The sequence below is a fragment of the Podarcis melisellensis genome (assembly GCF_964234715.1).
Source record: "Podarcis melisellensis genome assembly, chromosome: 9".
In the NCBI taxonomy this organism is placed as follows: Eukaryota; Metazoa; Chordata; class Lepidosauria; order Squamata; family Lacertidae; genus Podarcis; species Podarcis melisellensis.
In genome coordinates this window covers 39,590,370-39,603,584 of record NC_138541.1, presented here as the reverse complement: position 1 = coordinate 39,603,584, position 13,215 = coordinate 39,590,370, and the positions used below count along the sequence as shown (strand labels likewise).

Below are 13,215 nucleotides of genomic sequence, written 5' to 3'. Positions count from 1 at the left end.
ATTTGTACCTGTTCTTTATAGAAATGGGGGGGGGGGAGTTTTGGGAGTTGGTTGGCCTGTGCTTACTTATACCCAAATATAGGAAAATAAATTCTTAAGACCTTGAAGATATATTCCAACTTCTAGATTCTCTCTCCATGCTACTGGAATATTAAAGGAATGTTCCCACAAAAAGTGAAAGGAGCTAGATTTCTCAAAACAAAACAGGTCTTTTCTTCACCTGCTAAAGCAATCCCATGATCCAAGTTCATTGAATGTATGAACAGAAGACAGATCACTGAATAGGAGGAATGGGGAGTGTACGCGTACATACATACCAGCTTATTAATATTGTGAAAGCGTTTCTTCTGGATAATAAAGAATAACGGAGACCAATTTTAACCTGTGAAGTCTGGTGTAGGCATTAGGCAGCAGCTCACGTCAAACCAGTTTAAAAACCACTCATTTTTAAATGTTTCGCATGCACACAACACCTGTTCTCTCAAGGCTACTGAGGGAGGTCAAAGCATCTCCTAACTCCTATCAGCCCCAGAAAACATGGCCAGTGGCCAGGGATTATGGGAGCTGTAGTTCAACAACATTTGGAGAGTCTAAGGGTCCCCACACCTGCTCTATGAAGTATCCTTGAAGTCTAATAGTTTGAGAATGGGCCTGACTTAAAATAAAAAATTAGACTGAAAGAAAAAGTGCCATCAAAATTATGGAAGATGTACTCCATAGAGTACTAGTTGAATGTTGGACTTTGCTCTTAATTGGGTACATCAAGCCATTCTGTTTTCACTGCAAAGGTAAGCCAGTCTTTGCTCCAATCATTAATAATCATTAATAGCGGTACTAAAAAATTCCAGGCAGAAAAACCAACACTGTCAACTTTGTTAAGGAAAAATAAAGTGTGAGAGATAGTTCATATAACCAGTTTTTTGTGTTGTTGTTTTTTTAACTCCACAAGGTGGGTAATAACCATAGGTTTGCTTGCAAGGTGAAGCCATACCAAGATCTAATTCTATACTACAATACCAGGAAAAGCCAGAGTGAGTTAAAATACACAAAGCCCAGAACCAGGCGGGCCTCCCTGGAGAGAGCATTTTAGACTTGGGGTGTCTGCACTAAAAGGTCCTATTCCTTATCACATCTGAAAGGAGACACACCCAGAGAGGATCTCGAATGAAGATCTGAATACTCATGCAGGTTATATGAGGAAAGACAGTCTTTGATATCACTTTTAAAACTCTCTAGATGACTTGGAGCAGGGTAAAGCCCCAAAATGGACCATAAAGGAACTTGGTGTGGGTTTAAAACTGGTTACATGGGCTAGGTTTCTGGAGCCTAAATTAACCATCTAGCTGCTGTGCTTTGTATTATCTAAGGTTCCTGAACCATCAAGGGCAGCACCACTTACAATGCATTGTAGTAATCCAAATGGATTAAAAATATACCGTATGTACTAGCTAGTGCTAGTCATGATATGATATGAATGCCCTTGAACAGCACAGCTGTTGAGAGAGAATGCAGCTGCAGCAGGTGACACATTTACCTTACCAAAAGGCCTGAAAATGTCAAGTTGTTCAATGCCAAGTAGATTTCACTTTTTACATTCAGAAAACTAAATGAAGCAATACGCTTCTCAAAGCAGCCTTGACTGAAAAAAAAAAAAATCCTGGTTTTTCCTTGGCAGGAAAACAAGGAGCAGTGCAATTACCATCTGCTCTAGGCTTTAATCATTTGCTGGCAATACGAAGGTAAAAGAAACTTGATCATACTCTTAGACAGTAAGACTGAATATGCATTAATAAGAAAACCTGAATTCAGTTTTAATTAAATGAAGCATCAACAAGGCACCCCCGTCTCTATTCTGTATTTTATTTCTGTTAGTATGGATTCTCTGGAAAAAGACTCTTTTATCTGAAGAGACCCTGGCACTTCAACATTTTAAAAAATTAAGCTTATAATGCATGGGTAATTAATACTGCATGAGAAGCATTTTTTAATTATTATTATTAAAGCCTCATTCATTGATCTATTGATAAATAAACCAGATTTCCATAGAAATATTGCGGGGCAACATACAACATAAAACCACAACACTGACAAAAACAACAGGTTAAGCTGTTAATCTTCATCACTCAACTAAGAGAGCAAGCATAAATTAAATTATTCAAAGTAACCGACTTCACTATTACTATAGGGAATAATGCAAACATAGTTTATTGTTGTATGATGGAAGATGTTTATTTTTATCTTAACATTGCTTACCTCTGCTCTTGTGGATGATCTTCCACATCCTCCTCTGTTTCAGCCTAGTGGACAAAGAAAATACTATGAAATATAAGCAGCAAATATAAGTTTCCAGCATACATTTGTATTTTAGCAATCCCAGAGCTGTTTAAGGATATTCTGTTCAGTGGAACCCCCTATACTGAATTATGTTTGAATCAGCCCACTTCTTTTTGCTAAGCACTGATTTATCAGCGAAAACCACAAATTTAAGAACCAGTACAAGTGAGTTCAATATAGCTGAAGAAATTGCAAAGTCTGGTTTCTCACATTTATCAGTTTAACAGTGGTCAATAATTTAAAGCAAACAAATAATACCTTTTTCTAAATTAAATTCATTCATCTGTCCAGAGTACATTTTTTTAATTAAAAAAAAAGTTAAGATGTGAAAAAATAGCAAGCATCACTACTGAGATTAGTAAAAGCATCAGTATAATTTCAGAAGGTAGCATAAACAGCCAAGTGTATCACTCCAAACGGTCTTCAGAAAACCCCACAAGCACTGAAGCAGCATTTCCTAACCTTGCAACCACCATAAATTGTTGGGACTATTTGCAGGCTGGAGGGTGCCAAATTGTTGGTTGTTGTTTTTTCAGTACAACCTTCCCTCAGAATTGGAATTTTGAAATACTGAGTCATTTTCATCCTTTCAAACAACAGTGCCTATCAGTCCTCACCACTGCTGTGCTGTTTGGGACTGATGGGAACTTGAGTCCAACAGCATCACTTTGTGGAACCACTTAAGTACCTGTGAACATCCAGGTACTTTCTTCTAATGAAAAATATTTTGTTATACTTGAGGTACCTTAAGTGCCTGCATGATACACATCTGTTGCTTGTTGCCCACCCAAAAACCTAAAGTGTGTGCATTTAGACAAAATGAATCTGTATCAGCTATCCAGAGAAAACAGATGTACAAGCCATAAAATGTACCCATATAAGCTTTGCTCTTTCTGAGTTCATATAAAAACAAACCACCTCAAGTGACCAACATCCAAGCCTATCTTAGAAGAAAGGCCCACGGATAAAATGATGCAACACTTCATAGGTCAAACATATGCATTTTAATTGTTGTATTTTAGGGTTGCCATATTTCAAAATGTACAATTCCTAACACCCGCAAACTTTGTTGAGCTTTTTTGGGGAAACCTCCCCCGCCCCCAACGGTGTTTTAAAGCTTTTTGGAGCTGTTTCCGCTGCTTTTTCCATAGCACTACCATAGATCCAGGTTTTCCCTGACTAAATTCCCCTGATGCCATTTTTACACCTGAAAACCAGGACATATCAGGAATTTTCCTGACATATGGCAAGCCTATTGTTTTTCTACCCCTACCTCACCCCTATGTGTCCTCAGATATGGGAATGAGCAGCAAGAATAACTCATGTTTAACAAGTAATTGGGGGGGGCACCCAAAGGTTTACATGGCAGCAGGCCAATCTGCACTGCCAACTCTATTCTCAGGGAAGTTTGACCAACTCCTCTGAACACATATGAATACATGCGTTTGTAAATATGTGTCCACCAAGATTATTCAGGCTTCTTTTATTTAATGTTCAGCATCTTATTAACTCCACAAGCTAACTATACCATGATATCATTTCAGATAGCATTTGATTTCAGTATGTCAAAAAACTAGCTATCTATTATTCACTGTATAAAATTTAGTTGATATAATATAATATGTGGATATGATACCAGTGCACAGTCACTGTCAAGATAAGGCTGGAAGAATCACTTACAAATTGATGCTGTCCACCTGTTCTGCAGTTAGGTAAAGGGACCCCTGACCATTAGGTTCAGTCATGGCCGACTCTGGGGTTGCGGCGCTCGTCTCGCTTTATTGGCCGAGGGAGCCAGTGTACAGCTTCCGGGTCACATGGCCAGCATGACTAAGCCGCTTCTGGCAAACCAGAGCAGCGCGCAGAAACACTGTTTACCTTCCCGCCAGAGTGGTACCTATTTACCTACTTGCACTTTGACGTGCTATCGAACTGCTAGGTTGGCAGGAGCAGGGACTGAGCAACGGGAGCTCACCCCGTCGCGGGGATTCGAACCGCCGACCTTCTGATCTGCAAATCCTAGGCTCTGTGGTTTAACCCACAGCACCACCCGTGTCCACCAAATGTCAATAATAAAAGCACCATCCAGATTTTTTTTTCTTTTTTTAAGTTGGGTAACAGCCTACATATCAGCAGAAAATTACAGCTGCTTGAAAACTCTTGGGAGAGTCCCGGAAATCACAGATTCATAAAAGATGGGAAGTAACATTCCATTCATAAGCTCAAACTCTGGGAAACCAATTTCCCCAAAGCCCATTGCTGGCAACCCAGTGACTCATGGCGAGTAGTGAATCCAGTATCATACATTTCGGAATCTAGGTGGATATGCTCAAATTATATGTATACCTCCCAATTCTCTCTTGAAGAATCTCTTTCAAGAGGCAAAAGAAGAATCCATTTTCCCCATGAAACCACATGCAACCTCTGAAAGTTGCAACAGCTTCAACCATAGCTTTGTAACACAGGTGTGTATGTGCCGATGTGTGCAAATAATACCTTTAAAATAGACAAACTGGTGCATTCTCCTTACAGTTGGCTATATTCCTGCATGCAGGTTTGACAGCCAATGCCCTTAAGGATTTTGCTTCCCCCTTCAAAATGTTTCTAGGTTTGCTCAATTGACAGCCCTAATAAAACATTTTGTGAATCCGTTGGCTATGGGGAAATTTAGAACAAAGCACTTTTTAGCTCCGGGTCATGGCTTGTGGCATGTTATCAGGATAAAGTTAATCTGTAATGGAGTTTAATTGTGGTATAAATGTGATTTAACACAAAGACTAAAACGACCTTCAGACTCCTTGTAGGCCTGTAATTCTGTAACCAGATTCTGCTATGCAGATTCCATATTTAGAGTTATTTTAAACCATCAATAGTAGTTCTTCAGTTTTTTTAACCAATCACTCTCTCTCTTTGAAAGTTTGCAACAGTGTATTGTCAAAATACAGATGAAGGAAAGTATTACCAGCAGTCCTACACAAGCTAGTGATTAACTTTATCTGGCTATAACTCTTCATGCAACAAGCAAAAACAAAGATAGGGCTCTAATCAGCTGGCACCCTCTGCACCAATTTCTTCATGTATCTGGGGCAGTGTTCATATTTGGAGAAGAAGCAGCTGCTGCTTTATGTTTCCAGACTTGGCTTTGTCCAGCTTAATTTTTGTTGCTTTCCATGTTTCTTTTTCTTTTGTTTCTCATTAGTTTCAAATTATAACTGTATCATATATTTTGTATCAGTCTGATTCCAAGAACTTTAGGAAATGCCCACAGTAGCTTAAGTAAAATAAACGTGGAAGCTTGCTGATAATTGAGACAAAACTGTATTTTTAACACCTTCACAGCTGCTCCATTTTATTTAATCTTTGTCCACAAGTACCACCAAAATAAAAAAGGAAATACCAGTCCTTTAAAAAAAACCAAATTAACCAATGCTCCCACAAAGGAAAGTTCAAAGGAAACCTGTTATTTGTGGTTGCTTTTATATGCATTTTGATGGCATATATTCACATACAGCAATCACTGTTGCAGTGATGTATAAATACAAAAACATGCTTGTTTAAAGCCTACAAAATACAACTCAGGTTCGGCTCTCCTTGGGCACCATAAAGTGCAGTTAGAGGCTGAGGGCAGGGAGGGCATCAGATATAGCCACTGCCACAAGGTCATTCCTACTTCCCTGAAAGGACTCCCTGGACGCCCTTGTCATACAGCTGAGGGCACACAAGGAAATTTAGGTAACCACAGACACATATATGTATATGCAACATTTCTGTACAAACTCATAGTGGATAGGAGGGCTTGTTCGGAGAGACATCATTGGGAGAATGGTCACTGCACAACTGCTTGGCAGAAAGTGAGGGTCATCTCCATGCAAGCTGGTAAGCTTAAGTTGGCTATTTTATTTTTTTCAACTTGCAAATGACTAAAAATAGGTATACTTTGTCACAGTATTATTTCAGTAGACCAGTTATAGCACTGTCTCATCCCATATTACTTGACCACATTTGCACTGTATCACATGCACCCAAATGCACTGATATTTCCTTCAACCAGTGTTCAGGTAAGTTTTACTCAGACCATTTATGTCTGGTCCATTCATTTCAATGGGTCTACTCTGAGTAAAACTTAGTTGCATACTTTTACCTTTTACTTATAGAAAAGGTCTCTTCTACCCTCCGGTGGCATTCCAAAGCCATCCAACAATGACTAAAGTTCTGACAGAACTTAAAATGATAACTCTGGTGGCTGGGTATTTTCACAAACAAAAACTTAACCCTCAATTCACTCTTGGGCCTTTAAAACATATTGTTAATATATTTCCTGCATTGCAGGAGGCTGGACTAAAAGATCTACAATTCTTTGATCTTGGCATTGGAATTTCATACAGGCTGAACAAAAATTGGCAAGCCATAGGGAGAAATAAAACAAAATGAATCTAAAAACTAAATCCCTTCCTTGTAAGGCATTTTAAGAAGTAGTCAAACAAAGATCAACATGGCCCTTCTATTTGGCATGCACTTCTCCTAGCAGCTACAGCAAAGAATGATGAAGATCTGTCAGCAATTCACTGCTGCTTCTTAGAACTGTCAGCAGTGAGATGCCTAAATGAGTTTGACTCTATTTTGATACTAGCATGTCTGCCAATAAAAAAATAAAAAATGAGCAGGAATTCATCACCTAAAAAGTTTTCAAAGTGATGTACAGTGGTACCTCGGGTTAAGAACTTAATTCGTTCTGGAGGTCCGTACTTAACCTGAAACTGTTCTTAACCTGAAGCACCACTTTAGCTAATGGGGCCTCCCATAATGCTGCCGCCGCGCTGCCGGAGCACGATTTCTGTTCTCATCCTGAAGCAAAGGTCTTAACCTGAGGCACTATTTCTGGGTTAGCGGAGTCTGTAACCTGAAGCGTATGTAACCCGAAGTACCACTGTAATACATTACACTAAGGAAATAAGAATTTTCCTTTTCTAATAGCTTGGGAAATGTTCCTGGTAGAAAAGAAGAAAGACTATTTTATGTTGAAGTTGAAAGAATTATTTTCCCTATACTGGCATACAAGAAACAATATTTACAGATATTTTATATATATATTGCCACATTGCATCCACCACAAAAATCTCAAATAAACCCCCAAAAGGCAAATGATGACCTCAGCATGCTCTGCTGATACAGAGACTCTTGGGGGGGGGGACTGAATGGAGTGATGAGGGCCATGAGTAGAAGCACTCAACACTGCAACATTTTATCACAGGGTCCTACTTGCGTATATCTAATTGCCCAAGTGTTCCCACCAGGACTAAAACAATCCTAGAATAGGTCAAGGAATCACTAGCTGACCTCATCTATTAGGTCATTATGACTCTGAATTATTTAGGAAAGAATAATCTCATTGGCACACCAAGCCACCACTCTGCCAGTTCTCAATCTCTGTTCACCTAACTCCCCTCAATATTAGATACCAACTTTAACAGCAGCTAGAAACATAGAATTATTGAGTTGGAAGGGGTTATGACAGCCAGCAAGTCCAACCTTCTGCAATGCAGGAATATGGGCTTGAACCCACAATCCTGAGATTAAAAGTCTTGTGATCTACCAACTGAGACATTCCAGGTGTCTGCTACCCAAAACAATAAGATAGGGTACAATAAACTAGGCTGGTCAGAATCCCTTTGGATCAGAACACACCAATGTAGTTAACCAAGTGACCAGATTTTATTTACAAAACACACGGAACAGGGAATTACAGCTAACTAAATAAGCAAAGAAAATGTTGGTTCTAAACTTCCCCTAACATATGTGACAGCAGGTCATAACTTTCATGCAGCAGATGATACAAATTAAAAGGCAACAGTTACCAGGAAATCAAAAGATAGAAAACAGCTATCCTATCAATGTCAACTGAATACACTTGATCATGCATTTGTAAGTATTTGCTTGCAGAACTGATGCAGTGGTCTGACTAGCTACCGGATACTGAGAAGGGGTGAGCTAGAGGTCATCCCTGCCCGCAAGGTACTGAGTTATAAGTAATACAAATTATGCACAATAAACAGTTGCATCCCTAACTTCCATGACAACCATAGTTCAGATCTACCTTGCCTAACCTTTTCCCCTCCAGAACGCAGCTGATGAGAATTGTACTACAAACATCTGGCAGATACTAAGTTGGTGAGGGCTCTTATAAATTACTGTGAACAAACCACAGTGGGCCTTAAGTATGAATGTTCGCCTTTCCTCCACCTCATGTGAGCAGGTGTGAATCCTTCTGCTTCACACTAGAACAAGCAACAGTCATGTCTTGTGGAACTGTGGTTTGTTCTATCTGAAATCAGTTAACAAATCAGAAAATCAAGCCACCTTCACTTCACTCCTTATTTACACTCTGCTATTCCTTTCCAATGAATATTCAAATCAGCTATGTAAACTGCTACCACAATATCACTAAGAAAAATAAAGCAAGAAATAACACTCCGGGGACATCCATAATTAATCTAAAAAAAACACACCAAGTAATTGGTATCTATTTCATATAAAATATAAGAGTATTAACATCGGAATACTAATAAACATCCCTACACATGCATCCCAAATCCAATATTATCCCAGAAACATAGAAAAGATTCCTAACAGCTGTAAATTAAGTTATAAAAAAGTGCACAGTTAAATAGAACTGCAGTAAGACAACATAGGCAAAGGTAAAGGGACCCCTGACCATTAGGCCCAGTCATGGCTGACTCTGGGGTTGCGGTGCTCATCTTGCTTTATTGGCCGAGGGAGCCGGAGTACAGCTTCCAGGTCATGTGGCCAGCATGACTAAGCCGCTTCTGGAGAACCAGAGCAGCACACGGAAACACCGTTTACCTTCCCGCCGGAGCAGTACCTATTTATCTACTTGCAAGTTTTGGCGTGCTTTCGAACTGCTAGGTTGGCAGGAGCAGGGACCGAGCAATGGGAGCTCACCCCGTTGCGGGGATTCGAACTGCCGACCTTCTGATGGGCAAGTCCTAGGCTCTGTGGTTTAACCCACAGCACCACACGTGTCCCACAAGTAAATAAGTACTTGAGTAATAAAAAGCTCATGCTTCATACAATTAACCCATCCCTCCCTACCCACATATCACAAGTCAAAGTTCAACAATAAACTAAAAACATTGGGACTCTGGATATGCAGCAGCCCTCGCCCTCATCCTGGGCCATCGCCTTCTGTCTCCTGCAAGGAACTACAACCCCATCATCTCTAAATATTGACTACGCTAGGTGGAGCTGATGGGAGCTAGTAGCCAACAACACCTACAGGGCACCATGTTGACTACCATGGCCCTAACAAAGCCTTCTCTCACAAGAAAGATCCAGGGGACTTGCATCAGAAAGGAGAAGAGCACTCTCACCTCTACATGCTACATGAAGAGACAATGTGCAAAAGGGGAAACCCGTCAGTCAACCCACCACCCGCTCATGTAATATATAGCCTCTTCCGCAGAAGCTGCAGCAGGATGAATGCTCTTCAGCAGATGTAATGCTAGTTCAAATAAGAGAGTTTTCTGCAGTGTTAGCAGAGGTGGTTCCCAGGCTTGCAGGCGGCTTAGAGCAGGGTTTTCCAAGCTTGGGTCTCCAGTTGTTTTTGGACTACAATTCCCATCTTCCCTGACCACTGGTCATGCTAGCTAAGGGTGATGGGGGTTGTAGTCCCTGCGCTGCTGAACTGCATCTCCTAGTAGTTCCAGCACCATGACCAATGGCCAGGTATTATAACTTATTGTTCAGAAACATCTGCAGGTTTAAAGGTTCCCCACACCTGCTTCACTAGACCAGGCTTTATTAGATCCATCTACTATTATCCAGAAACTGCACTGGTGAATTGAGATTTCTGCAATGTACAATCATGCATTTCTCCGAAAACTGCATTTATTAATGCTTCCCTGTGTACAACTACAGACAAACCACTTTTTAAAAAGTTGCAGCTACTTGTTTTGGGTTTTTTCATCGTATCTGTAACAAGAAATGACAATTTCTCCCCACCCACACCCAGCCTACCAATTCATTTGCTTTAAACGTAGTATAAATAAACAAATAATTATTTCATTTGGGAACATTCAGCATGTTAACTAAGTGAATAAGTCATTTGGTTTTTAAATTTCAGGCTGCAGGCATTTGTATGCCAACAAGCTATTATCAGCTGCTTAAGACATTTTTATTAGCCAGACACTTCAATAATTATTTTGCATGGTTTGAATTGTGTTAATGTACAATGCCCTGATATTTAAGATATAGCAGTATATACATACTTGTATAAATAAAAATAAATTCCTTTCAATAAAATATTAACTTAAATTGAGAATAGCCTGTTCACTATGCATAAAAATTCTAAAACACTCTTTTAAGTTGCTGTATTTTCTCACTTTACTATGGTTGGCATTTAAGGGGGAAACGAAAGATGCTGTATTGAAAAGGGGAGGGGAAAATAAGTGTTACAGTTTATAAACTGATGCAGTCTGGGAAAGCACTAAACCAACAGAAGAGAAAAGCAGAACTGATCCTATGCACTGAATTTAATAAGACTTGCTCCCTGTAGAAGTAATGCTGCGATGCTGCATCAATTGGGTTTGTCTTACAAATATCAGTTGCAGCCAGACTTCAGCGCGCCTCCCAACAGCATCACGTTATTTGATGCCTACCCAATTCCCCTTTCAGAAGCATAATGAAATCATAACTGCGTCTGCTGCCAAAATCCTGGCAAGGTGAGGCGGAAGCGCCACTTCCGGTACTGACCGGGGCTCACCATCTCCGAAGCTACCGTAACTTGCAAAATCATGCGCAGGGAGGTAAGGTTGAAAAAAAAGGGCAAACAGACTGAGCTGCAGGCAGCATCGTCGAGGAGGGCAAACTCCCGTTGCGCAGAGTTAAAGGCAGGAGAACTTCCCACCACCACCGCCACCTTCCTGCGCCTGCGCAATACCCCGCGCGCGCCCCTCCCCCGCGCGCGCCCCGCCCCTCATTTCCTTACCTGAGCAGGCAGCAGGAGCTCCCCTTCGTCCGCTTGCCACAACTCCACCACGTTGGGGATGGGGTCCATGGCTAGGGGCGAAAACAAAACAGAAAGCTCTTTGCAATTTCCACCAGCAGCAAGAGAGGGGGACGTGCAGAGGCCTGTGGCCTCGACCCACGCGCACACGGCGCGAGCTGGGAGAGAGTCTCCTCTGGGCTCGCGGGCCTTTCCCAGCCAGAGCGCTGCAGGCAGAAGCAGCAGGAGGAGGCTGGGCTTTGTTTTGTTTCGTCCCTGAGACGCTTCCATATTAAAACGCTCCTGCTGCAGCAGCTGCAACGTGCGAAACGCGGGCAGACCCGGCGCACAAAAGGGGCGTCGGAAGCCGGGGGTTTTTTTGGGGGGGGGGGTTGACGGAAAGATCAGCCTGGGGCCGAGTCCAAACAAGGGCCTCCTCTTCCTCCAAGCGGTCACCCGCGAAGGCTGCAGACAGGGCGGCATCGCCGACGCCGCCTAAGCAGCAGCAGCGCGAGCCCGTGCAGCGGCAGCGCGCCAGGGAAGGAAGGAGTCCCGCATTGTGGGCCGCCGCCGCCCGCTTTTTTCCCCGCCGCCTGCCCGCCTGTCACAAGGTCGCGGCCGCCCTTCGCAGTCCAAACAAAGCGAATAAACAAATAAGAAGCGAAATGGCAGGGCGGCCGAGGCAGGAAGAGGAACTCCGTCGCCTCAGCGCGGCTGGGAACCATTAAGGCGGCAGCGCAGAGCCGCTGCACAAAGGCAGGATGAGGAGGGCGGCTCGCGGGGGCCCGTGCGGGGGTCTCCCTTCGTTCCAGCCCCCTTTTACCTCAGCGCCGCTTTGCAAAAAGCCCCCCACTCCTTTCCAAGCTGGCCGCCTCTTCCAGCCATTCATTCTTACCTTGGCCCTGCGCTTCTCCCGGGCGAAAGCAGGGCAAGAGGACCTGAAAGACGCCGAGCAGAAGGTTCATGGCCGTAGCCGCGCGGCAGTAGCTGCTTTGCGGCGGGTAGCGCAGCCCCGCCATGCTGCCTGGTCTGGGCTCGCTCGCCTCGCCTCTGCTCTGCGCTCAGGCTCGGAGCTGGCTGGCCGAGCTACAGCTGTTGCTGCTGCTGCGGTGGCGGCCGCCGCCTCCCTGTGCTGCGCGCGCGTGTGCGACACAGATAGGGAGGAAGAGAGCGCGGCGAGGCGCGGGGTGGGACATGGTCAATGAGAAGGCAGCTTTCCCCTCCTCGCGCTGGGCTCCGCCCCGCGGGGGGAGGAGGAGGAGGCGGCGGCGCTGCTCTTTCCCCAGAGCACATGGGAAAGCGAGCCAGGCCGATGCGCACGAGGGGAAGACAGGAGAGAGCGGGGAAGGCCCTCGGCAGACGGAGCGGGCCCCAGCTTGAAGCCCCTGCTCTGCGCCAGAAGAACGGAAGCCCCTCCAGAGCAGTCACCACACACCCGCACAACAGGGCTGGGGGGGGGGGAATTCACGCCAGTCATGATGACTGCAGAACCATACCCAAGTTATTTGACCCCAGAAGCATGTTTATTTGTTGTCCTCTCAGGACCTCTGGGTGGCTTGACGTGGTAAGCCTTGTTCTCTAGCCCTGCCAACCATTTTATAAGCACAGTCATTCGATGAAATATGCGTCTGAGAAACTGGTCTGAGACCAGAGCGAGTTCCCATGGCTGAGGGTTAGGCTGCATGCATGCCATACATATCACACACTCAATTTTTGGGGGGGTGGGGATTGTAGTCTATCCCCAAAGAGCTACAATTCCCAGTGCCCTGAAACTAGAGTTCCCATGCGGGGGACGGGGCGGTAAATGTGCTTTAAGTGTATGATGTGCATGCAGTCATCTGCCAAGTCTTACTTTGTCCAGCACGTTAACCCCTGGGCCA

At 43.5% G+C, this 13,215-nt stretch overlaps 1 protein-coding gene across 5 annotated transcripts in view; it reads right to left on the bottom strand.

The window, feature by feature from the left end:
- TMEM131L (transmembrane 131 like) overlaps nucleotides 1-12,492 on the bottom strand; it is a 68,259-nt gene extending 55,767 nt beyond the window's left edge. For 4 of the 5 annotated variants that reach the window (XM_081925893.1, XM_081925894.1, XM_081925895.1 and 1 more), the window contains exons 1-3: nucleotides 12,231-12,492; nucleotides 11,339-11,409; nucleotides 2,254-2,297 (exon numbers count right to left, since the gene is read on the bottom strand). In XM_081925893.1, coding sequence (XP_081782019.1) covers nucleotides 2,254-2,297; nucleotides 11,339-11,409; nucleotides 12,231-12,354 — 239 coding nt within the window. In that variant the 5' untranslated portion in view covers nucleotides 12,355-12,492. The remainder of the gene's footprint in view (nucleotides 1-2,253; nucleotides 2,298-11,338; nucleotides 11,410-12,230) is intronic. The other variant, XM_081925897.1, reaches the window with a different exon arrangement.
- Nucleotides 12,493-13,215: the final 723 nt, after the last annotated feature.